The 27,052-nt window shown below is 44.7% G+C and overlaps 2 protein-coding genes across 2 annotated transcripts; one reads left to right on the top strand and one right to left on the bottom strand.

Moving 5' to 3' along the window:
- Positions 1–7,254: 7,254 nt before the first annotated feature.
- Positions 7,255–19,748, top strand: LOC308326813 (lathosterol oxidase-like). The gene is made up of 5 exons (XM_080779846.1): positions 7,255–7,332; positions 9,604–9,821; positions 9,905–10,037; positions 17,202–17,302; positions 17,732–19,748. Exons 2-5 carry the CDS (start codon positions 9,612–9,614, stop codon positions 18,182–18,184), a joined length of 897 nt encoding a protein of 298 aa, XP_080635972.1. The 5' UTR covers positions 7,255–7,332; positions 9,604–9,611; the 3' UTR covers positions 18,185–19,748.
- Positions 19,749–22,528: 2,780 nt separating this feature from the next.
- Positions 22,529–26,159, bottom strand: plekhb1 (pleckstrin homology domain containing B1; the record flags this gene model as incomplete). The annotated part of the gene is made up of 6 exons (XM_080781096.1): positions 22,529–22,668; positions 22,911–23,001; positions 23,216–23,255; positions 23,343–23,445; positions 24,101–24,253; positions 26,123–26,159. 6 exons carry the CDS (start codon positions 26,157–26,159, stop codon positions 22,529–22,531), a joined length of 564 nt encoding a protein of 187 aa, XP_080637222.1.
- Positions 26,160–27,052: the final 893 nt, after the last annotated feature.

Here is a 27,052-nt window from a genome sequence, read left to right as displayed (position 1 = left end):
TTAGGTCAAATATAGGCCTACCCGTGTTTAGTGATCGTTTGACAAAAGTTAAGTTTAGTGTTCTAGGGTTAAACGCAATTAACTTGCCATTTCATTACATCAAACAGCAGTCTCTGATTTTGGTGAACTGCTATACTAATATGGGCTCATCTTCCTATGACTCAATTAAATATTGCCCAACTTGCCCCTTTGCTTTTTCCATGGACAAAAGTGATACCTGTGTATAGTATACCTGTATGCGTCGCTGCCATGAAATGCACCTACGATAGTCGACCTCTACACATTCAGCCAGCTGGCATAATATGTAGGCTATGCATTTCAGGGCTACTATTATGTAGAGACAAATAAGACAAGTTACAAATAAACACTAGTGTCCATCACAGACACTAGGCCAAAGTTTTTTGTAGGTCATTCATTCTAGTCTCTGGCTGTGGCAATTTGAAACAACAAACCTAGTTCTGAGTTTGTTTTTGTGACCTTACTGAATAAATGAATATTCAATGACTAACTTAATATTGTTATTGTAAGACTCTTGCATCTACACAACTACATTGAGCCACTTAAGACACAACTTCAGTGAGCCACTTAGACTCCACCAACTTTTCATGAGTTGAAAATATGTATTAGTTCTTTGATCTTTCACTGCACCAGTTCAGAATCTTCAGATACAAACTACAGTGAAGAAAGGGAAAAATAAACAATAAACTAAAACAAAATTTGTATTAAGGCTACTTCGGTGAACTTGAGAACCTCCTGTCCAATGAGAATCAGGTCATTGGTAGCCTCGGAAACCGTCTTCCTAAAGTAGAACCAGCACCAGATTACAAACTGCCTCTAGACCAGGCAGCAAGCTCGCCTGTAATAAACAATATAACTGTAAATGTGTAAGAAAACCAGACATTGTTTTGAGGGTGTAATCTAGCTCTTCTCTCTTCTTCTCTTCTTGGTCTTATAGTCAGACAGGACACCCCATAGGCTGGTGGAGGATGGTCCCTTACTCAGTTACCCTAGCTGCCTGCTATGCTGCATGCATCATTCATTTAATAGCAGAAAGCAAGGAAATAAGATTGAAACATTGATAGACAGTGGACCCTTAGCTTTCTTCTCAAAACAATTTGTGGGCAGTGGTCTTTTTTAATGTAAGCAGTATAGGACACAAATACAGAATGTCCCTCTGTAGTAGTGTAGTGAAACTATGCATCTTAAAATGGTTGTTTTAGGCAGAGCTGATCAAACGTGTTCAGGGAGTTGTAAACATTTTCTGAAGATAAAACAGGGTTTATGGTTGGCCAAAAGCACCAGCATGTGGTCCATCAATTCGTCTGGTTTAGCCTCACTGAGTCCAGGCAGAGAGTATTTGTCACGCATGCTTGGACTCAGTTAACAAAAACATCTCCCAGAGATAAGCCAAGGGAGATTTCTCATGTTGCTCAGTGTGTGCCTGGCCAGCTTCCTATATTAAATGATTGTGTTGGTTAATTATGTTTTCTGTGGGGCTACACTTTGGTTTGCCAAATCTCACTGAAATATGTGAATGGGGATGAAAACCACTTAAACCCTATATTCTTTGATGACCGGAGTCCCCCGGGGCTCCATACTACTGTAGATCTGCAGATCAGCAGATCTTACAGAAGCTTAGAAGGCTTTGCGAATCGCGATGCGTTGTGAGATTGTAGATCTGTTACATCCGCTAAATGTTCACGCAAAGAATATAGGGACGCTATGGTTCATGTGGTTAAAGCAAAATGGTTCATTCTAATCAGATGCAAGGAAACTATCAATGGGGATGGAGGCTGCAGGGCAGGGAAGGAAAGAATGGAAATGGCACGATAGTGGGTTGTGATCGTGCCTTGGGACCTACTGACTGATGTTGTGGATGCTGTGCAAATAATTGATTTTTTTTAGCAGTTTGCTTTCAGGCTGTGCTATTGGTGTGTGTGTGTGTGTGTGTGTGTGTGTGTGGTCATCTGAATAACAGATAACGAGGATCAAATAGATGCTGACAAGCATCCAGATCCTGGTAAATATTGAATAGAGACAACATGTCTTTGGAAGATAGGGAAATATTTCCATTTCCATAATTTGAGCATTCAGGTTGTCAGGCCGAGGGCAAAGTCTAATCCTGGATTGTTCAAATACCAACACTAGAACTTGTGAGGTTAATTGATCTTGCTTTCTCACAAATGCTCGTATGCAATCGCACAAATGTGTATATAAAATGATGCCTCATCATAGCTTGGATCCAATTTTATTTCCTGTCAGCTACTGATATTTACAAACACTGAAACAGAAGAATGGGCAGAAAATGTAAGTGAATATGACTGCCTAACTCAAATAAATGTATACTTTGTAATAAACTCTCTTACAACTTTAATTTAACACAAACCTACTGTATCAGTTGACCCAGATTGTCAAGCACACAATGCGTTACACACTATTTTGGCCGAAATGTTAGGGTTCATGTGGTTGGGGCATGTAGGCTCATAAGTTGCCTGACAGCACACCTCGGGTTTGAGTCCTGTTCCTGGCGGTCTTTCTTTGCTGCATCTCTCTCCCCCTGTTTCCAGTCCATCTCTACGCATTGGAGAGGTTATTTGAGGTGATTTGAGAGGTTATAAGACAGGGTTCTAGCCTTTAAGTCATTAAATAAAGGGTGAGTGTTTGAAGCTCCTTGATGTAATGATCCCTGGCAACTTAGTGTTCAAAGTAAATTAGCCTGGTGGGGCGGGGGAGGGGGGGGCTTTTCTGCCACTGAGAACAGAGGAATCAGCCAGCTATGTTTAATAGAATTTTCACCAGTGCTCAACTAGTCTCTCAAATGAGTTATCTAAGATAATGGCTCCAAGGGTTCATTACCCCCTTTTCAAATTACATTTCTCTTTCTCCTCAAGGCAGATGGGAGTCATTACAGATTTCTCTCTCTCTCTGAATGGAGAAAGGGACATAATGAAAGGAAAATGAGTCCAATTCATCTTAAAGCTTTATTTTGTTGAAGCATTCGCCTACTAATTCACCTCACAAAAAGGAAAAGGATAGACATTTAATGTGGCATTCATTTGTTTGTTATTGTATTTCACCGTTAATTTAATTATATTTTGTTATTACAAAGGTTGTACTATAGGTACAATAAGTCGCAAGTTATTTATGTCAACCGCAAACATCAGGTAGAAATAGTGGTTCGGTTGCAAGGCTCATTGAGCTTCAATAAACATTGAACAGAAATGGAAAATATAATTCCCATGTGGATAATCCAAGACTATTGTTTCGCTGGATATGAGTATTTCCAAGGTGTTTCTCGGTTAATATCAGAAGTAAACGGAATAAACGTGGACAAATCTCAGACAGCATGGTCTGGAAGGAACCACTGCAAATTAACTGTATTTGTATAGCACATTTACAGAGCAATAAAGACCAAAAGAAAAGCAAAATCATAAAACTAAAAGAAAAAAGAAAAAAAGAAAAGAAAAAAAAAGGCAGTGAATCAGGCAAAACAGTGAGGACATGAATAACAACACAGAGAATTAAACATCAACTAAAAGCTAGAGTGAAGAATTCTAGGTCTAAAAAGGCTGCCTGTCTTAGGTGTAATGGGAGTTAATTCCAGAATGCTGCTTCACCATGTTTTTTGTCATTGTATAGGCACTTCGAGCAGGTCAGCTGGCTAGCGCCCCTCAAAAATGTAATGAACCTAAAACTGGAGTATTATGTTCTCTCATCTTACAGTTGCACTCTGACACATGATTAATGTGTGCATTAAAATTTAACTCATCAATCAATAATAACCCCCAGGTTCTTTACTGTAGTGTTACTTTCTACAGTCAGGTTACAGAGTCTACTTATTATTGTGATCGGTAAGTTCTCCCAACAGCATATACACAGAGAACAATAAAGGACCAAGAATTGAGCCCTGTGGAATACCCGAACCGATGTTGTGTTTGTCTGAATAAAGGTCAGCTAGATTAACAAGGCCGTACTTGACAAACCTATCCAGTACTCCTCCAGTACACATTAAAACATTGAAGTCAAGAGAAATGTGTGCATTCTACGTCTGTGTGTGTATCCTATTGTATTTTGTTTGTTTTTTCATTCCGGTATATTTTTACTGTGAATAGTGTGGACTGTGGAATGTGTTTTGCTCAGATTTCAAAGACTTGAGTCAGTTGGGTCATGATCTCATACTTGCTGGCATTATTACAGTGAAAGTGCGGGCAGCGCGGGGTGCACATTCATCTGGACTCCCTTCTAAACAGCAAGAGGCAGTTACATAGAGGGTGAAGGTTATGCGAAATAAGCTATTAGCCTGAAGGATAGAGATGTGGGATTTAGCTCGTTTAAATGCATCACCTGCGGGGAAAGTGTAGTTATTGGGAGTGGATGAAAGTAATGCTGTCTTTCACCTCCTCTCACCTCCTTCCTCAAGTGCATTTTGTACTGTACTGACTGAGCTAGACACTTGAACTCCTACTGTTGTGATTGAACTGCTCATGTGAATACAATATTAGACTATGCCACGATGAAACATAGTGGTGTTGTGTTGTGTGACACTGGGTGTAAAGGTGTGTTGCTGTGATAACAATACTTCTGCTTCTCCCTGCTGTCTTTGTTTTGATATTGCCTATAGTACATTATTTCTATTTGCCTATAGTACAATCTTTCTCCATTCTCCTAAAACCTACCAACACTGGAGAACACCCAGGGAAACTATTCTGGTAGAGATAGAGAATTTCGTAGAGAATACAGTTCATTTAGTAAAATGCAGCAGTTATCTAACAACTATTGTTTACCTACATAGATAGTATATATTAATTTATTACACTTCATAACCAAGTCTGTGAATATAAAGTCATGTAATAAATAATTGGCATCAACAATATAATTGGCTAACTACAGTATATGGATAAATAAAGGGAGGACTTCTTAACTAGCTACTCGTGTAGCTAATTAGACTCATGTCTAATTCCAGCCAGTGTTCACTAGGTAGGCTTACCTGTAATTGTGGATGTTATCTGCTTATGAAATAGGTTGCCATTGGACTTACAGTCAGACTACTACTAAATCAAAATAAGAGTTCATGATGCAGTTCATGATTGCTGTCCAATTAAAGCTCTCAGTTCCAAAATGTATTTTAGCTCTCTTGCAGTCATGGAAGAGGAATTGTGCCACATATATGAGAGACTTACTTAGTCCTCTTGCACTTCAGGGCGCGTAAAGCCAACCAAAGCCACTAGGTCTCTCCATCTGGGTCTGTTGTGGGCAAGGTGTTGAGCTTGTGCCAAAGTCACGTTACATGCTCTATGGTCCTGGGCTATTACATCCATTCAGCGGGTGCAGGGGACGCCTCTAGGTCGCCTCTAGGTCCCCAGCCGGCTTGCTGGGGATTGAAGTCCAGGATGGTGCGTGTTGGTTGTTCCCCCGGCAGGCAAATGACGTGGCCATACCAGTGCACTCGCCGCATTGCTGCGAGACGGGATGCTGGGAGCTGTTGGGTTAGCTCTCTTAAAGTTTGGTTTGTAACATGCTGGCTCCACGTGATGCCTTCAATCCTCCTGAGGGCTCTGGAGTCAAAGCCGTCAAGCCTGGCCGCAAGAGTGTTATTCAGCGGTCTACCTCTGTTTTGAGGTCACCGATGTTGCACACTGTCGAGCCAAGATATTTAAAAGGTGGGGACAAAGTGGACAGGGGTGCCATCAAATAGGAAGGGTGGTGGGTCTGGTCCATCGCTACATGCATAAGCTCTGTCTTGGATCAGCTTATCTTCAGGCCGAGCTTTATGGTCTCCTCTGTCACGATAGCAGAATGTCTGAACCCAAAATGCAGAGCCACAAGCAAAGTAGTTTCAAGGGCAGCTTAGCTTACAATCAAAAATAGGAAAGCAAGCATCTACTCAGGGAAGCCCAAAGTCCAAACATTTCAAAAGTACAAAACAAAACATCCAAAAGGCAAAACTAAACAAGACTAAATCCAAAACAAAGCACAAGGCAAACACAGGAAGTCCAGAAATGCAAAAACCTTTAAGGAGAATGAGGATTTCCAGGTACAGCGGAACACCAAGATGAGCACCGGACAAAGATTTATGTACTGACTGTTTGTGTGTGCAATGAGTCCAGTATTTATAGCAAGCAGGTAAATGGCAAAGGGTTCACAGGTGTGTAATGGGAAGCACTGCAGGGCTGATGAGAGTTGGAGACAGACAGGCGTGTGATGGAATGGAATGAGGGAGTGGCCAGGGAGGAGATGGTCTGTGGAGTGACAGATCATGACACACACACTCACGCACGCACGCACGCACGCACACACACACACACACACACACACACACACACACACACACACACACACACACACACACACACACACACACACACACCCATATACACACACACACACACACACACACACACACACACACACACACACACACACACACACACACACACACACACACACACAATTAAATTCAAATGGCTTTATTGGCATGAGAAAACATACATTTACATTGCCAAAGCACAATACAACAATACAATCAAAACAAAATGTATAGTAGGCTACATGTCAGAATTTACAATACATCTACTATTTCTATGTAGGTACCGTACCAAGATCACTCGATGCAGAATACGTGCACAATGATTAATTGATTACCGGTAGTATTTAGGTTGGTTGTGCAATGTGTTCCATTTGATACACACTATGGTCTCTGGCGACCTCTTGTGGCGATTTAAGGGAAGGGCAGTGGAAGGAGGAGGGGAGGAATATGGTTCATTGATCAATGATCATAAAATGGAATGTGGAAAATACTTTTACTACGAAAGCAAAGTTGAAGCTATCTTGAAAGAAATGTACTATAATAACCATTGCTTTCAGTCATACCTGGTGATGATGGATTGAAAAGGGTTTCACTTCCGTAAACTATTATATGTTGAAAATAGTTTAATTTAAATGTACATGTTTTGCATGAATGTGATGCATGATCACAAACCCAAATAGGCATGACGCATGGCATGATTGATGATAATCATTCATTACAAATGACAAATTCTACAGCACGCCTCTTTAACAAGACTTAATCCCACCACCATGATCAGATCGTCTCGTCATCCAATAGCAAAAAACAACAACCCTGTCGTGGTGAGGAAGTGCGTTCTCATTGGCGGCGACCAGTATAACGCAGAGAGGACGTACGTGTCCATTGGTTGAGAGGTATAGAAGACGCCTGGCGCGGGGAGGCGTTACGCGCTATGGTATTGGTTACATGTTGTCGGTCGGTCGCCCTGTGTGCCTTTTATTCATCATTACATTAACGATTCAGCCTTTAAGCTTCAATCTGCGCAGGTACAGTGAAATACAATTATATAAGATATATCATTATAATACCACAGCACAGTTTTACGTTATGATGTTTAATGATCTTACTTAATGTCAAGGGTATATCTGATGATCACGACAGTCACTAATGAGTAATGACAACACAATTGGTGGTTATTGTATAACACTGGAAGGAATACGACATGTCACATGCCTTTGTTAATGTAGTGTAGTTGATAGCCTCAGTAACATGCATATGGTATTAAATATATTTTGACTGCATTGGTCTGGAATTCGGGTTACTCCACTGTAGGCTACAGATTAATAATTTAACTTGTGTGCATTAATTGGTTGCATTTTGTCAGATTTAGAAGTTGATAAATGAAGGACCCTTTACTGTGTATGCAAAATCAATTGATGTAAATATCAAACTACCTGATAATGCACTTTGTTGCCTTTTCATTAGCTCCTATGTTGGAAAATGTTGACTGTAACTTGCATGTTTGTTGACATATGGCTTGGTTTATAATATGGTCTATTTGACATGTCACATTTAGGCTAATAATTTGGTTTTATTTTTCACATTTAAATCAGCTTTGCACTGAATGAGAACAACTGAATTGCAGTGCAAGTACATAGCTTACTTAAATCACATGAATCACAAGCACATCAAAATAAGAAAGTATGTATACATTTAAGTGTCCATTAAGCAGTCTGACTAATAATGCGTGTACAGGACTCTTTCTGTTCTTCTGCATTTGTGTATTGTCATATAACATTCATATTGCATTTCTCCAGTGCTTACAGTTGTGACAGTGAGCACACACCAGCAGCTGTCAACACTAATATTGCTTGTTTGACAACCTTTGGCTGATCTTAAAGGGGTATTTCACTTTAGAACATTGCTGGGGACTGGTCCTTTTCTGGTAATTTGAGTGCACCTCAGACGGTTTTTAATTGACTTGAATCAATATTTTGATATTTGATTTTCATCCGATCAGTTACGCCCCCTCCTGACAGGAATAAACCTATTGAACTTCAAACTCCTTGTACTCATTAAAAGGACACATCCCTGGTTCTTGTGACTGCTTTCTTTATTATTATTATTATTATAGTTTTATGTTTTATTTTTTTTAAATAAAAAACACGGTTATTCTAAAAAAGAAAATTGGTGCAACTCTTTCCATTTTCCAATAGGATTTGCTGTAAATATACATATAAACATAATACATTATAAGTAACTGTCTTGGCTACAGTAGCTGCCAGGATAGCTTGCAGACTATTGCAAAGCCTACTGTGTCGAGATGAAGAGCACATTTTGTGTGTGCTCTGTAATTATACGTTACTTGACACATCCAATGAAGCTGCAATGGAATTACACATCAGAAAAAGCACATGTCCAATCCACACCAATGGGTCGCTAGACCCGAAACCCAGATGACCTTGGGATACATTACTGAGGATACGTTCCAAGTGCATCCATGCAATGTTTTTTAGTTCTTAGTTCTATTTATAGTGACACACAGGAATAGACTATGTGACAACCAGGTATAGTCTGGAATGTAGAGCAGTGTGGGTTGGCGCCCCAGACTGTGTCTTCCGTGAGGAGGAGGCCCAACGGCCCACGGTAAGGCCTTTAGGAGGGCGAGTCAAGCCGCAAGCAGAGCCTGCAGCAGCACCGTTTCCCTGCCGGTGGGGCTCAATAATCTGCCGCTCCTGAATGAAGTGTCTGGTGCTGGGAGGTCCTGGGCCTGGTGAGAGCAGGAGTAGACCTGGTGAGACGTAGCAGGGGCCCGGAAAGGAGTCAACCCACAGAGCCTAGTCCTTCCACGTGCCAGACCTCCCAGTCCCGGCAGAGTAGTTCGGGAGCAGCGGACTGTGTGGCCATGTCTTTCCCTAATGGGACTGATCGTGGGTCACCTGAGTGAGGGGTATGATGTTGCGAGACCCAAAACCCTGATGACCATGGGATACATCACTGAGGATACGTCCCTGGTGCATCCATGCAATGTTTTTATAGTTCTTGCAACCAAACGGTTGGGAGTAGACATATGCAGACGCATGTAGTTGCAAGCAACCATTCAATTGAATCACTTGGGTCGACTTGCGTCGACATGCCGATGTGCAACAGGTAACATCACACCACTGGGACGAACGCTAAAACTGCTTTGTTGCGTCTCTACCCATTGGTGTGGTTTTGGCTTAAGAGGGCAGTTGTAATAATGTCTGTTGCTTCTAAGTTGTACTGACTCGTGAACCTGTTCTGCTGTTCATTTGTCTCTGTCCTATCCATTCCAGATTCAGCCATGGATCTTGTGCTGGATGTTGCTGACTATTACGTACTCACCCCATACGTGTACCCAGCATCATGGCCCGAGGAAGGGGCACTGCGGCAGATCATCAGCCTGTTGGTGGTGACCAACCTGGGCGCTGCCATCCTCTACCTGGGCCTGGGGGCAATCAGCTACTACTTCATCTTCGACCACAATCTCAAGAAACACCCACAGTTTCTAGAGGTAATAACATCTTACGTGAAAATGACAGCCGAATACCATCGTCTATATACCGTGATATATCTGTATTATGTGTATTGTCTCAGAACCAGGTACAGAGGGAGATCAGATATGCAATGACATCTCTGCCGTGGATCAGCATTCCTACAGTGGCCTTGTTTTTCTATGAGGTCAGGGGATACAGCAAGCTCTACAACAACGTCAGCGACTCTCCACTGGGTAAGAGAAGCTTCCCCTCACCAGCAGGCTATTCATGGTCTATATATATTCGTACTGTTGTTGGCTGGTCCTAAACCTTGATGGCACCCACTTTTCATTATTAAAACATAAATGTCAGCACAACAACATTGCTCCTCAGTTTTGTGACCTGATGAAGGCCAACTGTGGCCAAAACATTGTGTACCGTGTAAAATGATGTGTTTTAAAGAAACACAGGAGCAATGCTCTTGTGCTGACTTTTATTTTTTTAAACTGTCATTTCACTAGTTGGAATAAACACACCATTGTGGAAAGGTTTAAAGGTTTTATTGAATGAGAGAATGAAGTGATGAGGAGAAGAGTGATGATGAGGAGGAGAGCGAGGCGTGGGTTCCGGGGGGGGTCGCCGACCCTGAAGTCTTTGGGGAGGGGGTCGTGTGGCGGTCATCCCGCGGTACACGTGGGGGCGTGACCGCGTGTCGGTCAGCCCGCGGTACGCTTGGAGCCGTGATCCCCCGTGGGAACTGAGGAGAGATGGAGGAGATGGAGCGGTGGAGATGCTGCTGGTCTTGAGGTGGTGATGGGGATGGTGGCGGGATACGTAAAGCATAGAGGATGCTGGGTTGTATTGGGCGGGTATAAGTAGGCTCAGGTTGATTGTCATGGAGGGCGGAGGATGGCGTGAAGGTATGGTCATGGTGTGTTTCTCCGCCTCCTGAACATCAGTTGTTCCAACTCCATTTCACTAGTTGGAATAAACACACCATTGTGGAAAGGTTTAAAGGTTTTATTGAATGAGAGAATGAAGTGATGAGGAGAAGAATGATGATGAGGAGGAGAGCGAGGCGTGGGTTCCGGGGGGGGTCGCCGACCCTGAAGTCTTTGGGGAGGGGGTCGTGTGGCGGTCATCCCGCGGTACACGTGGGGGCGTGACCGCGTGTCGGTCAGCCCGCGGTACGCTTGGAGGCGTGATCCCCAAAAGGACTACGGGGGCGACCACTAGGCCAGGGAGTTGTGGGCCTGCTTGATGTCGTGGAGGGAGGAGCGGATGTAGGTCAGGTATGCCTGGGAAGACCATCTACCTAACAGGCGGACGGTGTGGTCCTGGAGGCCTCGGCTGGCAGCTGTGGAGGCGGCGCCGATGCGGAAGGAGTGGCCGGAAAAGTTTTCTGCAGGGTAGCCTGAGAGGGTGAGGATTTGGCGGAGGTGGAGGAGGAACCAGCCGCGGGTGGCGACGGTTCCGTGTTCGTCGGTGAAGAGGGGGTCCGGGGGGAGAGCGTGCTGGGATTGTCTGAGGCGGACGTGGTTGGCCAGGGATTCGAAGGGACTGGTGGGAGAGTTGAGGCGGAAGAGGTAGATGGGAATTGGGCGATGCTGGGAGGTCTTGCTTCGTTTCAGGGTGAAGACCAGTGTGTCGTGGTCGTGGGAGGTTATGTCGGAGAGGCAGGGGTGGATTGCAGGGTCGAAGTTCCGGTTGGCGGCTGTGAACTCCGAGCAGCGGAGGAAGCCGTAGAAGGCGAGGAGGAACATGGATTCGAGTGTGGAGTTGAGGGTTTGGTTGGCGTAGCCGGATCGGATGGTATGGATGCAGGGGGCCAGGATCTCTATGGTGAGGGGGAGGCGCCGAGGTGGGAGCCGTGGTTCGCAGCGCTGTAATCCTTTGAGTTGGAGAAGGATTTGGGGGTGCTGAGTGAATGGATGGGGTGAACCGGTTAGGAGTTTGGTGAAGAAGCTGATCCCGCAGAGGTAGACACGGATGGTGGAGGAACGGGTGGAGAGGGCAGAGGCGCTGTGGCTGATGTAAGCTGAGAGGGAAAGGAGGTCAAGGGAAGGGAAGGGTAGGTTGTAGCGGAGGTGGAAGGACTGGAAGTTGTTCCACGCTGTCCGGTAGGATGAGAGGGTGGAATCTGCTATGCTCAGCAGGATGGATTGCTGGGACTGGAGGATGAGGTGGTGGAGAGGATGCTCTACGGGAAGGTGATGTCGGAAAATGGAGGGACCGGGACCGGAAGGGGATCGGAGTGAGGGGCCAAGGTCTTGAATTTCTGGAAAAGAAAGCGAGAAAGGGAGTCAGCGATGGCGTTGTGGTGGCCGGGGACGTGGGCAGCGCGGAGGAGAAATTGGTGGGTGACTGAGAGCCAGGTTAGGCGGCGCAGGAGGGACATGACGGGGAGTGAGGAGCAGCGGCCTTTGTTGATGATGTGGACCACGGCCTGGTTGTCTGTGTGTATGAGAACGCTTTTGCTTGTCCATTCTGTGCCCCACAGGGCTGCGGCGACGACTATAGGGTAGAGTTCGTATAGGGTAGAAGATTGGGTGTGGTCGGGGTCGAGGAGGTGGAGTTCGCCAGGCCAGGGGGAGGAGAACCACCTTCCTGCGTAGTAGCCGCCGAAGCCTACTGAGGGGGCCGCGTCCGTGAAGAGTTGGAGGTCTTCGGGGGAGGAGACGAAGTCATTATAAAAGAAGGTGATGCCGTTCCAATTTGAGAGGAGGAGGTGCCAGAGGCGCAACTCCATCTGGCAGGGGGAGTCGAAGGTGACTTGGTGGTGAAGGGAAGGGACTGAGGTGGAGAGGTGGAGGAGGTTGGAGATGAAGGAGCGGCCTTGGGGGATGATGCGCATGGCGTAGTTGAGATGGCCGAGTAGGGAGAGGAGCTGTTGCTTGCTGCACTGGGGGAGGTCCATGTAGTTGGAGAGGAGGAGAGTGATGCGGTTGAGCTTGTCGGGGGGCAGGGAGGCTTGGAGTGAGACGGTGTCCAGAGTGATGCCTAGGAATTCAAGGGAGGTGGACGGGCCCTCGGTCTTCTCTAGGGCGAGGGGGACGCCGAGGTCGTTAAAAACGGAGGTGAGAGTGGTGAGGCCGGAAGCGGGGGGTGCGTGAGGGGGAGTGACGACAAGGAAGTCGTCGAGCAGGTGGGTGACGTAGGGGAGCTTGTAGTTGTTTAGGAGGATCCAGCAGAGGGCTTCGGCGAGGGTGTCAAACAGCTTTGGGCTGCTCCTGCAGCCGAAGGTGAGGCGGACGGCGAAATAGTAGGAGTCCTGCCAGAAAACCCCAAAAAGGTTCCAGCTGTCGGGGTGGAGGGGGAGGACTTTGAAAGCCGCGGTGACGTCGGCTTTGGCCAGCTGGGCGCCTTGGCCGGCGAGACGGATAAGGTTGATTGCGCCGTCGATGGTGGCGTACTGCATGGAGTATGGGGGGCTGGGGATGAGGCTGTTGATGCTGGGGGTGGGGGTGCCGTGGGGGGATGAGAGGTCGAGGATGATCCTCTTTTTTCCGGAGTATTTCCGGGTGGCGATGCCGAGGGGGCTGATGCGGTAGATGGGGAATGGTGGGGTGGAAAATGGGCCGATCATGAAACCGTTTTTGACTTCTTTTGTGAGCAGGGTGGTGACGGAGTCGGGGTCGGTGATGGCGGACTGGAGGTTTTGGCAGGTGTGGCTGTTGGTGGGGAGGGTGATGAGGCCGGGGGAGAAGCCGTAGTTTAAGCCTCCGAGGAGGAAGCAGGCGGTTGCGGGGTCTGGGTGGCGTGAGAGGGCGGCGGCCAGGGCTGGGATGTTGATGGGGGTGGAGAGGTGCCGGGACAGTCAGCTGGGTTTGGAAGGATTGGTGGGGTGTTGGGGGCAGGTGATGCGGGCATGGGCGCCCCCGCAGTGGGTGCAGACGTGGAGCATCTTACAAACGGCGGCGGCGCACCCTTTGCTGTTAAAGTTATTGCAAATTGCTTCCGTGCCGCAGTAAAGGACCGGGCGGCCCAACCTGTCGGTGGACTGGTTGGAAGCTGGGTATTGGGGGGGTCGTTGCGGGGGCGGGGCGGCGTTGATGGCGAGGAGGGAGGGAACGCTGAGAGCTGGTCTGGTGGTGGGTCTGCTGGTGGGTCTGGTGGTGGGTTTGGTGGTGGGTTTGGCGGCGGCGTGGACCTGCTGGCTGGCGGCTGAGTACTGGCTGGCGGCGGAGGTGCGTGGGGCGGCGTGGATGCACTGGCTGGCGGGGTGGGTGGGGTTGCCGCACAAGTTGCAGTTGATGGTGAGCCTTCCTGCGAAGATTCGGCAGTACATTTCGAGGTCCAGTTGGCCCCAGTAGGTGGCGGTATTGAGCTGGTTGAGCCTTGCTGCGGCGGTGGCGGAGAATTGGCGGTGGTACTCTAAGAAGAGTGAGCCGCCAAACCTTACTGCCAGGTCGAGGATGAGGGTGAGGTAGTCATCCAGCTCCTGGCGCCGGGCTGCGAAGGTGGAACAGATGACGTCTCTGTAGAGCGAAAATGCCAGGCCGAACTCGGCGACGGTGAGGATGGCGGAGCGTGAAGGGGTGGGGTTGCGGAGTTGGATGGCGAGGTCTCCGCATTCGATTATGCGCGACTCTGTGTTGGTGGTGGAGGGGCGGAGGAGGGTGGCTAGGTCAATGTCGTTACCTAGGAGGATCTGGTTCCGGAGGGTGGCGCCGATGATCTGGGGATTTCTTGCTGGGGCATTGGGCGGGACGACTGCTGGGGTTGCTGTGGAGAGAGAGAAGTTGGGAGGACGGGGGGGGAGAGGGTAGGAGGAGTCGGAAAGGACGCTGGGAGGAGTCAGCGTGGGGTGGTAGGTGGCCGGGAGGGGCGGGTAGGCGGGTGAGGCCTGTGGGAAGGCAGAAAAAGCCAGCGGGATGGTGGGCGGAGCCTGGGGAGGGTGGGCCGGGAGGGGAGGGTAGGCGGGTGAGGCCTGTGGGAAGGCAGAAAAAGCCAGCGGGAAGGTGGGCGGAGCCTCGGCGGGGGAAACCTGAGGGATGGTGGGCGGAGCCTGGGGAGGGTGGGCCGGGAGGGGAGGGTAGGCGGGTGAGGCCTGTGGGAAGGCAGAAAAAGCCAGCGGGAAGGTGGGCGGAGCCTGGGGAGGGGGGGCCGGGGAGGGCGGGTAGGCGGATGAAGCCTGTGGGAAGGCAGGAGAGGCCCGAGGGAGGTTGGGAGCCTCGGCGGAGGCCTGAATCAACGCAGCCACGAGAGCTGCGATGGATGGGGGGATGGGAGGAATTTGAGTGGGGGGAGGGGGGGGGGGGTTGGGGGAAGGTGTGGCCTGCGCGGAGGTCAGGAGGGAAAGGAGGGACGTGAGGATGTGGGGGGCGGGCACTGGGGGGGTTTCACTGATTGGAGGAATTGTGATGGCGGGGGGGAGGGAGTTTGAGCTTGTTGGAATTGCGCTGTTTGGGGAAGGTGGAAAGAAATGAGGTAGGAATGGAGGGGAGGGGGGAAGGGGGGGGGGGGGGAGTTAGAGGAAGCCAGCGTTGGGTGACCACACCATGTAACTTAATGCTTGGAAATCAATTACGATTAATTAATTCGAGCAGAAAGTAATCTGAATATAATGCAAGACGCCCAACGCGGGCAGTGTTGGGTAACTAACACTGCGTAACTCAATGCTTGTAAACTAACCAAGATCAATTAATTAAGCAGAAAGTAATCTGAATGTAATGCAAGACACCCAACACCGGGCAGTGTTGGGCAACCAACACCATAACTCAATGCTTGTAAATTGACCACGATTAATTAAAACAAGCGAAAAGTAATGCAATATAATGTAAATACCCAACACTGGAGGTGGGGGGGGGAGAGAGGTTGAGACGGCACGGGACCGCTTGGACCGGCGGGTGACGTCATGGGTGGCGGCCGCGCTGGGAGCGCGCCTCGTGACGTCATCGGTGGGCGGGTTTGGGAAAGTTGAGGAAGTTGAGGGAGTTGTTGCGGTGTTGTTGTTGTGGTTGCTGTCCATGGTGCTGTCGCAGAAAAGTTTAAATAAGCCGGCCTTGTTGGTGGAGCGGGTGAAAGGGACGTTGAGCAGGCGGAGCTGCCTATGTAGTCCTACTACCGTCCAGTCTGAGATGGCGGGTTGAGGCGGGCTTGGGTTGCTGGGAGGTTGCGTGGTGGCGGGGCTGCGGGTGGCGGTGAGGACGCGCCTGGCGTGCTGGGTCGTCTGGATGGGTGGAGGGAGGGTTGGTGCCGGTAGTTGGTTGCGGGTCTCGCGACCCTTCTTCTTTTCGGCGCGAAGCCTTCGGATGCGGGCTTGAAAGCGGCTCCGGATGCGGCTTTGCCTGGATGGCTGGGAGGCGGCGGCCTGGGGGGCTGTGGTGGGACGGCTGTCTGCGTCGCTGGACGAGGCAGTGTCCGAGATGAGCGTTGGGCTCCCTTGGATGCCCTCGGGGAGATCGGGGTCGTCGCCCGAGGTGGAAAGATCCATGGTAGGTCGTAGGTGTCAGGTGAGCCGGTTGCTGGTTTGAGTGTTTGCTGGTTTTTTTCTTCACTTGTCGTATGTGGTGTACGAGCGGTTTAGCGAGTACGAGCGTTCATACGAAAAGCATAGAGGATGCTGGGTTGTATTGGGCGGGTATAAGTAGGCTCAGGTTGATTGTCATGGAGGGCGGAGGATGGCGTGAAGGTATGGTCATGGTGTGTTTCTCCGCCTCCTGAACATCAGTTGTTCCAACTCCATTTTGTGTCTAGCACCAGCAACGAACTGGATGTGCGCAACCCACTGTTTTAACCACTTGACTTCTTAATCTCTTAATCCATATACTTCATTGACCGGAGTCCCCCAGGGCTTTATACTAGGCTTTATACTAGCTATAAACTATAAGCTGACAATGTGCCACGTTGCGATGCATTGTGAGCTTGTAGATCTGAAATGTTCGCTGAATGTTTGACCCAGAATAGGGACACTACGGTACTATAGTATAGAGGGTATGCGAATGCATAAAGTGAATGGCAAATCGAGTGGGTTTAACATTGTTTAATGCAATCAGATAGGACTTTTCTGTTTGGTATGTATGGACTGTCAAGGCCAGAAAGTATTTGTTTTGCCACTCAGTAGGCGTTCCTGCATAACTTCTGGGTTTGAGGATGATGTCACGAGCATACCCTCTATTCATGTGGTTACTCTCCAAGAAGATAAAGACAGTCCGATGATGACACATTAGTAATGGTCAAATCAGACACTAATTAAGACTACAATGCATTTCAATTCACAAGCAGTGAATTAGGTCTGGTGATTGTCATAACATAGTATGTAAACTATGTATTTTAGTAGGTGTCAAAATTATGATTGGACTATTTGTGATGGCAAACACTGTTGATGATGGTAAAAAAAACTACCAAAATAAAAAATATATACTGGAGCACTCGGCTAACTCGACACTCGACCAACTGTTTGTGATGGTTTGTAGGTTGGCCTGGGGTGTTTGTGGGTATGATTTCCTATCTACTATTTACCGACATGTGCATCTACTGGATCCATCGCTTCCTGCATCACAGGCTCATCTACAAGGTGAGCATAATAATTGTCCATAATGTGTAATTAAATTGATTTATGAATGATTGTCAATAGGTGTTGCATGTACTGTGTTGTCATCAAATATGTGTGTATTTATTTGAACACGGCATCAGTGCTTGGAGGAAGTAAGTATGAAAGTCCATTTCTGCCACTAAATAAACTTTACATAGCTTCTGTGCAGAATTCGGAAATGCTTTTCAACAGCTTATGCCATACTTTAGAATATATTAATATAGTCGATCTACAAGCTCACAATACGTGTGAGCTTGTAGATTGGCAGTTTTTTTAAACAATATTTTACCTATAATTACAAAACATTTGATTTCAACTATAATAACATGCGCAAAATGTGAATGCCGGGTTGAAATTGATTAGTTTGGCGGAAATGGGCTTCCAGAAGTAACATTGTATTCTCTCCAACAGTATTTTCACAAGCCACACCACATATGGAAGATCCCCAGTCCCTTCGCCAGTCACGCATTCCACCCGGTGGATGGATTTGTGCAGGGACTGCCCTACCACATCTACCCCTTCCTCTTCCCGCTCCATAAGGTACTCTACTTGGCCCTGTACGTTTTCGTTAACATTTGGACCATCTCCATCCATGATGGCGACTACCGTGTCCCAGGAGCGCTGGTAGAATTCATAAATGGCTCAGCCCACCACACCGACCACCACCTCTTCTTTGACTACAACTACGGCCAATACTTTACACTGTGGGACCGCCTGGGAGGCTCCTACAGGCACCCGTCAGCGCTGATGGGGAAAGGACCCCACGATCTGATCCGGAAGCTTGCGGCAGAGGGGAAGTTAAACAAGGATAAAGGGCAAACAAATGGCCATGCTAATAATGATACCAAAAGTAAGGACGAGTAGCTGGAGTAGTTGCGGGTGGATTGCTATGAAAGGTGGGATTATAGCAAATTAATACTTGCTATAATATATGGCTGAGCCAGGTATGATCAGTACTGAATCAGACTGCTCATTCATACAGAATGGGTATGTTAAAACCATGTTCTATGCCCATACACTGTAAAGTGATTATAAAACTAATTTGAGTTGCTGTATTTGCCAAACACAAATGCGGCATTACGACATTATAACCACCGATGGACAAGGTGCATAAAGGCGGTGGCAACTTGCATAATTAGAGAGAAGGCATGGAGTTGTTGGGCCTTCTCGTAAAAGCCCCTTTCCCAATTTCACTGAAAGCTGTATATCTAATGGCAATGTTCCATATTGGCGTAATGTGAGAACCGGAGCTGGTGTCGAAGTGGGAATGAAAGCGTCAGATTTTAATGTATGACGTTTTGTTCTGTGAACAATGAATGTTGGTGTAACTAAAAGATTGTCTGAAAAACAAATGTTTTTGTTTTTCATCAACAGTAACCTATAAGTTCCACATCCTCTCAATGACTAATTTTCCTTTGTGCCTCATTGTTGTGTATAGTTGATAATATAAGCGTGTACAAACTTTTCAGTGAATCTCTCCCCATACCCCAAGTCCCAACCAACATTGTTAATGTGAAGTAGTGTTACCATCAAGGAAACACAAGGCAGTTTCCACTTGCCAGTTCACTGTATGCCTCTCTAATCTTTATTATAATCTTAACCAATAAGAACAAATCGATTTTACAAGAACAATGTTGGTGTTGTAACATTGCAAATCCAAGAGATTTGCTCAAAATAAATTATATTTTTCAAGCATAGATTTTCAATAGCAATACTACTTTCACAAGCTGTTATATTTTCCAAGTTGAATAAATCAAATCAAAAATCCTCTTTGTCGTGACTGCATGCTGGGAGAGTTTGTGTTTGTCCCAAATACAAATATGTACCAGGCCAATTTGGGACAAACATGTGTTTGAGACAGAACTGTGGTGGTCTCGAGCCTTGTTGCCTAGTCTTCTGTGCTTTAGACATATTTTGCGTGAACATTGCATAGTGCATACTACTGTATATCCGTAAACCGGATCTAATGTCATCTAATGTGGGAACACCATGTGGAATTTCTCCATATTATTGGATATTTTCTTTCCAGCAATGTTATGGATTCCACATTGGAAATGGTCTTAGTCATTACTAGCCATGTTGATAGCCACAGTGAATATCAGTGACATCTTTGGTTTGAAATGGCTGATCATGGCTGCCACACTCACTTGTTGCCAGAAAAAAAATGCCAGCGTTTCAGATGGTGGGAATTATGAAGCCATCCTTGAGAACAATGCATAATCATTTTCATTTCACATTTTGAGTAAAAAACATTCGCTCCAGCTTTGTGAATAACTCTCTTGAAGTATGTCGAGAGCCGAGGAGGTATGTTAGAAACAAGAGACAACCTCTTTATTGTCAATGAATGAGAGACTGACTTGCTCCGAGTATGATTTCACGGTTAAGCCCTGCTAAGACAATAAAAAGATAATTTGCATGTTCAAACCATCTAATGAGTCCATAGAGCTAGTACTGTAACTCAGTGATACTCAACCTCAGGCCCGCGGGACCATTATGACTGGCCCACCAATGAAAATCTAAAAAAAAGAGGGGGGGGGGGGGGGGGAGATGCAATGCAAATGAAAGACATATACTGTGTATCCCTATTCCCTGACATAATTTTATAGCTAAACGGACAGAATTCTATTTTATTTGAATGATGAAACCCAGCTGCCATTAATAGTTGGAAATGGAAATGGAAATTGCGGAAATTGTAATTGCGGAAATGGTGGAAATGGAAATTGCGGAAATGCGGAAATGGAAATTGCGAAAATGGAGGAAATGGTGGAAATGGAAATTGCGGAAATGGAAATTGAGGAAATTGCGGAAATGGAAATGGAAATTGCGGAAATGGTAATTGCTCTTCACTTATAGCTATCTATTTTCAGGTAGATTGTTTTATTTTACTCAGTCAGCCATATCACTACTCATTTTTTTTCATGAAAAAGGTCATAGCTGGGTAATCTATTTTCAGGCAAATTGTGTTTATTGTATTTTATTTTACTCAGCCATAACAATTTATTTTCTGTTAACCAACTTGCTGGCTGGCAGGCAGGCAGACAGCTACTCATAGACAGGCAGACAGACAGACAGCTACTCATGGAGAATTGGACAGGCAGGCAGTCAGACAGCTACTCATAGACAGGCAGACAGACAGCTACTCATGGAGAATTGGACAGGCAGGCAGACAGCTACTCATGGACAATTGGACAGGCAGGAAGGCAGACAGCTACTCATAGACAGACAGACAGCTACTCATGGACAATTGGACAGGCAGGAAGGCAGACAGCTACTCATAGACAGACAGACAGCTACTCATAGACAATTGGGCAGGCAGGCAGACAGCTACTCATAGACAGACAGACAGCTACTCATGGACAATTGGACAGGCAGGAAGGCAGACAGCTACTCATAGACAGGCAGACAGACAGCTACTCATGGACAATTAGGCAGGCAGGCAGACAGCTACTCATAGACAGGCAGACAGACAGCTACTCATGGACAATTAGGCAGGCAGGCAGACAGCTACTCAGACAGGCAGACAGACAGCTACTCATGGACAATTGGACAGGCAGGCAGGCAGACAGCTACTCATAGACAGGCAGGCAGACAGCTACTCATAGACAGGCAGACAGTAAGACAGCTACTCATTGACAGACAGACAAATAACTACTCATGGACAGACAGACAGACAGACAGGCAGGCAGGCAGGCAAAGAGCTACTCATGTTATGTTATTATGTTATTATAACAGCTACTCATGTTATGTGCAATCATTTGTGCAGTTATGGAAACAGCTCTTTGTGTTTATGCAAGAAAATGTAACACATTTATTTATTTACATATTGTGTGCATGCACATTGTACTTCGATACATTTTGCGAAAATAAAGCAATTGAAAGAGAGAAGTTATCAAGTATCATTAATGTCGTAATTTTATCTACTGGCCCCTGGCCCCTTGCCATTTTTGTAATGTGGCCCACAGGTAAATCTATTTGAGTATCCCTGCTGTAACTGATAATGTACTTGACTCAAAACCTGTAGTGTAGGTTTTAAATCATATCACCACAGATAATCCAGATTCTTCATCTTCTTTGAGAAATGATTAATGTTCATAAAATGACATTTCTGATTGCTTATTTGAAATCAAGTCAGTGGATAAAATAGTCCTTCCAAAAGGTTTAGCACTTTTTCAACTAGGTCATGTAGATTTCTTTGAGAAATAAAGGTTCTCTCATCTTTGGGTTTTTGTATCTATCCTTTGTATTCATGCTCTTGTGTGTATATTGTGGGAAATATTTCAGCATGCTTTTGTAGATAAACAAAATAAAACATACATCAAAGTATCTTTACTAAGGGATGTCTTGAGGTTTTTGAATGCTCGCTTCATTCTTCCAGTTCAGTGTCAAATACAGCAAGAGTCCATGTAGTTAAATTAGTCTTTTAATCTATGATGAAATCATTCTTGATGAAGAATGCCAGTTTTAGGAGAGCAAAACATCACTCCAGGACAAAATTTGGACTTTCGTTAGATCAGATCAGATTTCCATAGTCATAAATTAATTCGTTTTTCAAGGTATGAGACAGAATCCTGACAAGCATGGCTTTACATTATCTGTCAAATAATAAATGCATTTCAGTGCTTGATGTGGGTACAGTAGTACTAGTATCACAGGTTACAGGTGAAGTGCAGGTGTAACCACCTGGAGTCAAACCCATGTCTCACATTTCCCCGGTCTTTTCCAAAGTCTATCCACGAGGAGTAGAGGATTCAAGTCCACTTAGTTCCTCGCCTCCACCGGGAAACCCCACCTGGAGGAGCCCCCGGTTTAACCAGGTTTGTTTTAGGTTTACAGAGATTGCAATAATTGGTGTTTCAAGGCCGAACAGCAGATGCTTAAATCGACTTAATCGTTAACATGTTTCTTCACAAATACTCAATTATGCATAATGTATACAGTATATACATGTGGTAATATAGCATGTAGGCTACATCTTCTGTATACTTTACATACAGGTACATACTATGCTGTAGTGCAAGCATATAGAAGACTGTAAACCTATTCAGTTGACCAAAATAATATTCTGTATAAAATACAGCCAACAGCACTTGAAACATAAGGATGTTTAAAGTAGGTAGACTTAAAAAAGTGTGTTCTAACCAAGGATGATAAGATTCAAATCTTAATGCTCATGACATTTGAGGCGGTGGAGCTGTGTAGTGTCACATCTCAGTAGAAACAGTATGGCATCAAAAGGAAGGATCGCATGGCTGTCCCTGCAGCCATGCCAGCCAGCATTCCCACAGCTAGTTGACCTGCGACTCCATCAAACGGGTCCCTCTGAGTCTGAACAATCATGTGATGGACACCTTAAGAGGGACAGCATAGGCATTTCATGATTAACTCATAAGGCATTGGCTGAACCAATATGAGGAGACTTGATTCTGCACTGATTTTTAAACGTTGAGTACATTGTGGATACTCCATGGCCACTGGTCCACTGATTATTTTATTATTATTATTAATGGCCTACATTTGCTTAGGGATCTTGCATAGAGCAGTTCCACAATGTATGTGTGCTGTAATGCATCTGTGTTGTTCCTATTATTACCTGGTCCTGTTCCAGGGGTGATGTAGACCGTCTGGTGATCGTCCAGTGGGATGGTCTGGTAGCAGTCATCATATGGGTCATATGTGAACACCTGTGTGGGGGAAATCAGTGTCATGTATTTAGTGACGTCATCCAGTGATCCGCAACCCTTTTCATTGCAAGGACCTCTAGTTTGATATGCGTTATGCCACCACCACGACCCTTGAGGGTTCCCAGGCCTCACGTTAAGAACCGGTAATCCTATTGATGTTTCAATGAGTGCACAAAAGGTTTTGTCAGCTACATAGTCAAGGAAGCACACTCACCATGCTTAATCTGGTTTCTAGCAGAGTCAGTTTCCACGCACTGAAAACAACAACAAAACAACACTGGAATAAGAATGGTGAGAACATACAGCGAGGTTGAGATGTCGAGGAAAGAGAAATAACTTACAGTGCTTCATCTTCACAGTTGGCACACAGGTTGAGAGTGGAGCCGTCTCTGAGGAGTACCACTATTAGATTATCTCTGGGATTAGCCTCTGGTGGTATCACACCTGTGGAGCACAACTACTGTAAGGTTTGCAAAAACACAGAGTACCTAGATAGACCTTTATTGATCCCGGGGGAAATTCAGTTATCATAGCAGCACCGCAGTAGGCAAGAAACACAAATATAAAGACGTAAAGTCTGGTCTGGCCATCTGTGCTCGGACTGATCAGGTTTACAGATAGATAATTATAGGTAAATGTTTAGTTTGTAAATACATTGAAGATGCTAATATAATTAGCCTTACTCTGGTGTAAATAAATAATGCCTATATTTGAGGGGCACTAGCCCCTCCTATGCCCAGCTTTCTGGGTTTGTGTAAACACAAACATTGAAGACAAAAGTGAAGACATAAAAGTGAGGACGCAAATTGTGATTAGCCAGAATTAGATGATGTGATGATAAGAGTGCCCCTCACTTCACACAGATGTAATTTTTTATATCTATTAACATAATCTCAACTGTGGATATGATGATGTGAGATTGATGTGTACAGTGGCTAGACGGTCACACACACATCCACATACATTCTTATGGCTAACTCATATTACATGGTATGAGGGTGTCACTTGTAAACATGAACTCATTTGTTAGCTTGTAAATCAGCTCTTGCCTGCAAATCAGTGACACTGTCATACGTTATTGTCGGTCCTATTTATTTACCTGTACACTCAAGACCAGATCTGACGTCTATGCATCCAGTCTTGAAGCGGACACGGTGCTCAAAGTCTCGTCTGCTGTCTGTCTTATAGAAGCAAAAACTTCCATCGATCCATACATCACACCAGTTAAATTTCCAGCGTTTCAAGACAGAAGCTATTAGGAGAAGAAGAATAGAAAAAAAACTTGCATGATGACAATGACATGCAGCAAAGAAGAGCCACATGCTGCAGGAAGCACTAGTCTATATATAGCCTTATTTATGTGGAATGTGCTGTTACCAGCTGGACCACCAGGACCCTAAAGAAAAGTGACTGTGTTTATTTATTTATTTTATATATATATAAAAGGACAAAGTATACAGGAGCAAACAAGCCATATTGTACTTTAAACTTGCTAGAGGACACTAGATGGCAGTGTTACCCATGAATTGGACCATTTTGTTATTGCAGCTACACTACAGCATACATTTATAGAGGGGGGATTTTATATGACAATAATGAAAATAAAACATTTAAAACGTTCACACTATAATGAAATACACAAAGAAAATAAGCAACTATACTGACTCTCAGGCTAATTTAACAACCGTGTTAAATAAGCCATATCTATACGGTTTGGTCAAGAGATCATGGAAGTCCTGCAGAAGAATACAACAAAGTATTGGAACTATTATTATAGTTATTGACTATATTAGTACTATTATTGACTATATTAGTCAACAATGTTTATACAATCCCTCTTAACAACTAACCTCTTATCTATAAACTGTTTAAACTTATCTACAGTATCTACATTTGCATTTTAACAGTATTGCAGTCTACCTTACATTTCCATGGTTTTAAATCGTAATGATGATGATAATGACCCCATGTAGCCTATCACCCATTGGTGACAAATTACATAATGTGAATATAGGAACAAGGAATGAGCTTAAAAAATAAAAAATAAAAAATAAATAAATAAATAAATAATAATAAATAGAAAACCAACTTTGCCCCAGCTCTGCTGCAGCACAGGTCAGCTTGCAGTTAGCTGCGGTTGTTGTTAGCCTCGAGTCCTGTGATATTGTAGCTTAACATTTTAATTAATTTATAAAAAAGGAGTGATTATATAAGTTTGGATGGAACTCTGATTTGTTAAGTGTTTTTGATTGTCTCTTTTTCTGTCAGATGCATCACCCTTGCTAAGCCACATGGACGTGAACAAAGACAGATAATTGGATTACTGTTTAATAATTAGGTTTGGCGTCATGATTTCTACCTTCTTAAAAGATGAAAAGCCTGGAGTTTCATATAACAGTCAGACATTTCGTCTTCTAGAAGATTTCTGATGTTTTAATCTAATTTTCAATAATGCTCCCAACCACAGGAAACAGAACACAAGAATAAAACATTATTGGAAATGCTATAGTAGACTACAATTCTATGTGTCTGTCAAGTAGCCTACATTGTTCCCATGTAGATAGAGTCATTATACTTTCATTATAGGTAGTTATATACAACCTTTCACTATCAATGATATTAGGTTGGGAATCAGGCGAGATCAACGCACATCATCTTTAATAAACATGACAGTGTTTTTATATAACATTACATTATATAAACATTAGTATTTTAATACTGCAATATATTGGTATGTTAGCTGTCTAATATAAACATTAGGGGGTTAGAGTAATATGAACATTAGTATGTTAGTAGTATTATTTAAATGTGTTAGTATTGTAACATAAACATTAGCGTTTTAATAATGTAATACGCCCAAGGGTTGACCCCTTTGGACGAGAAACTGATCTGAAGTCTTGTTTGGGGTTCAGAATAGTCATAGTTTGTGTGTGTGTGTGTGTGTGTGTGTGTGTGTGTGTGTGTGTGTGTGTGTGTGTGTGTGTGTGTGTGTGTGTGTGTGTGTGTTTCTTAATTCTATGCAACTACTGTATGTTTTATCTGACATAAATACTGTGAAGTTTGACGGAGTATATGATGTAATAAGCTTATCAGTTCAGAAAGAACCAAAACAAACACTCACTCTGTCTCCAAAGCCAGCCTGACTTCAGGAGTGCCATGAGTCTGTGTGTCTCCCAAATAATCCAGCCTGGAATTTAAAAGAAAATGAAAAGAAAGCAACTGGTTTGTGGTTTCAAATCAAAATGGTCTGCCTGCTCTTTGGGGACAAGATTATTTATTTACATTGACTGTGGTGTACAGTCAGTGAGGTAATGACAGTTCAGTCTGTACCTGGAAGTGAGGATTGAGACTGACTCACAAAATAAATCTGGATTAGAAACCTGGATTGGCCACTCCCTCTTCTCCAGGCTCATCCTTAAATATTCTCTTTTCTTTCATCCACCTTTCATCAAGAAGTGGTTTCTTGGCTTGGTGTACCATTTATTTTTAACAGGAATTTTACCATAAAACCTGAACACAGTTCTTTCTATTTAGATAATAATGTATGCATCATGCATACATCATGCCCTTAATCCCAGTAGCCTACTATAATAACCACGGTGGAACTGCCCAGATTAGCCGTGTGAACCTTTCCAGCATATACCCAGGCCAGATCTCTTACAGTAGCCTAGTAGCAATGCTATTTCAGAAACAGAACTGAAAACTAAAATAATTACACAAATGTTTTATTTTATCTCATTTAGGTACTTATTTTTTGTTTATGCAAGTTCAATATCTGTGTGTGTGTGTGTGTGTGTGTGTGTGTGTGTGTGTGTGTGTGTGTGTGTGTGTGTGTGTGTGTGTGTGTGTGTGTGTGTATATATATTACATGTATATGTAATGTATGTTATAAAAAATTGTCAAACATTTAATCGCTAGACTGGATATGTATTCCAGATATCTGTAATTCAGTTCTTCCTAGTCAAAACTAACATTTCAGATATCCACAATGACATTCCTCCTATCCAAAACTGTAATTTAAGATATCAACAAGGACATTTTTCCTATCCAA

Source organism: Protomyctophum bolini (genome assembly GCF_963924005.1).
Source record: "Protomyctophum bolini genome assembly, chromosome: 13".
Classification (NCBI taxonomy): domain Eukaryota; kingdom Metazoa; phylum Chordata; class Actinopteri; order Myctophiformes; family Myctophidae; genus Protomyctophum; species Protomyctophum bolini.
The sequence above is the reverse complement of the archived record's forward strand: the minus strand, read 5'-3'. Positions and strand labels throughout refer to the sequence as shown.

What these genes read in the sequence shown, in the direction of transcription:
- LOC308326813 (XM_080779846.1), top strand. Translation starts at nt 9,612, where the DNA reads ATGGATCTTGTGCTGGATGTTGCTGACTATTACGTACTCACCCCATAC. An exon ending in AACACCCACAGTTTCTAGAG is followed by an intron (nt 9,822 to 9,904) that starts GTAATAACATCT and finishes GTATTGTCTCAG; the next exon opens with AACCAGGTACAGAGGGAGAT. An exon ending in ATCACAGGCTCATCTACAAG is followed by an intron (nt 17,303 to 17,731) that starts GTGAGCATAATA and finishes TCTCTCCAACAG; the next exon opens with TATTTTCACAAGCCACACCA.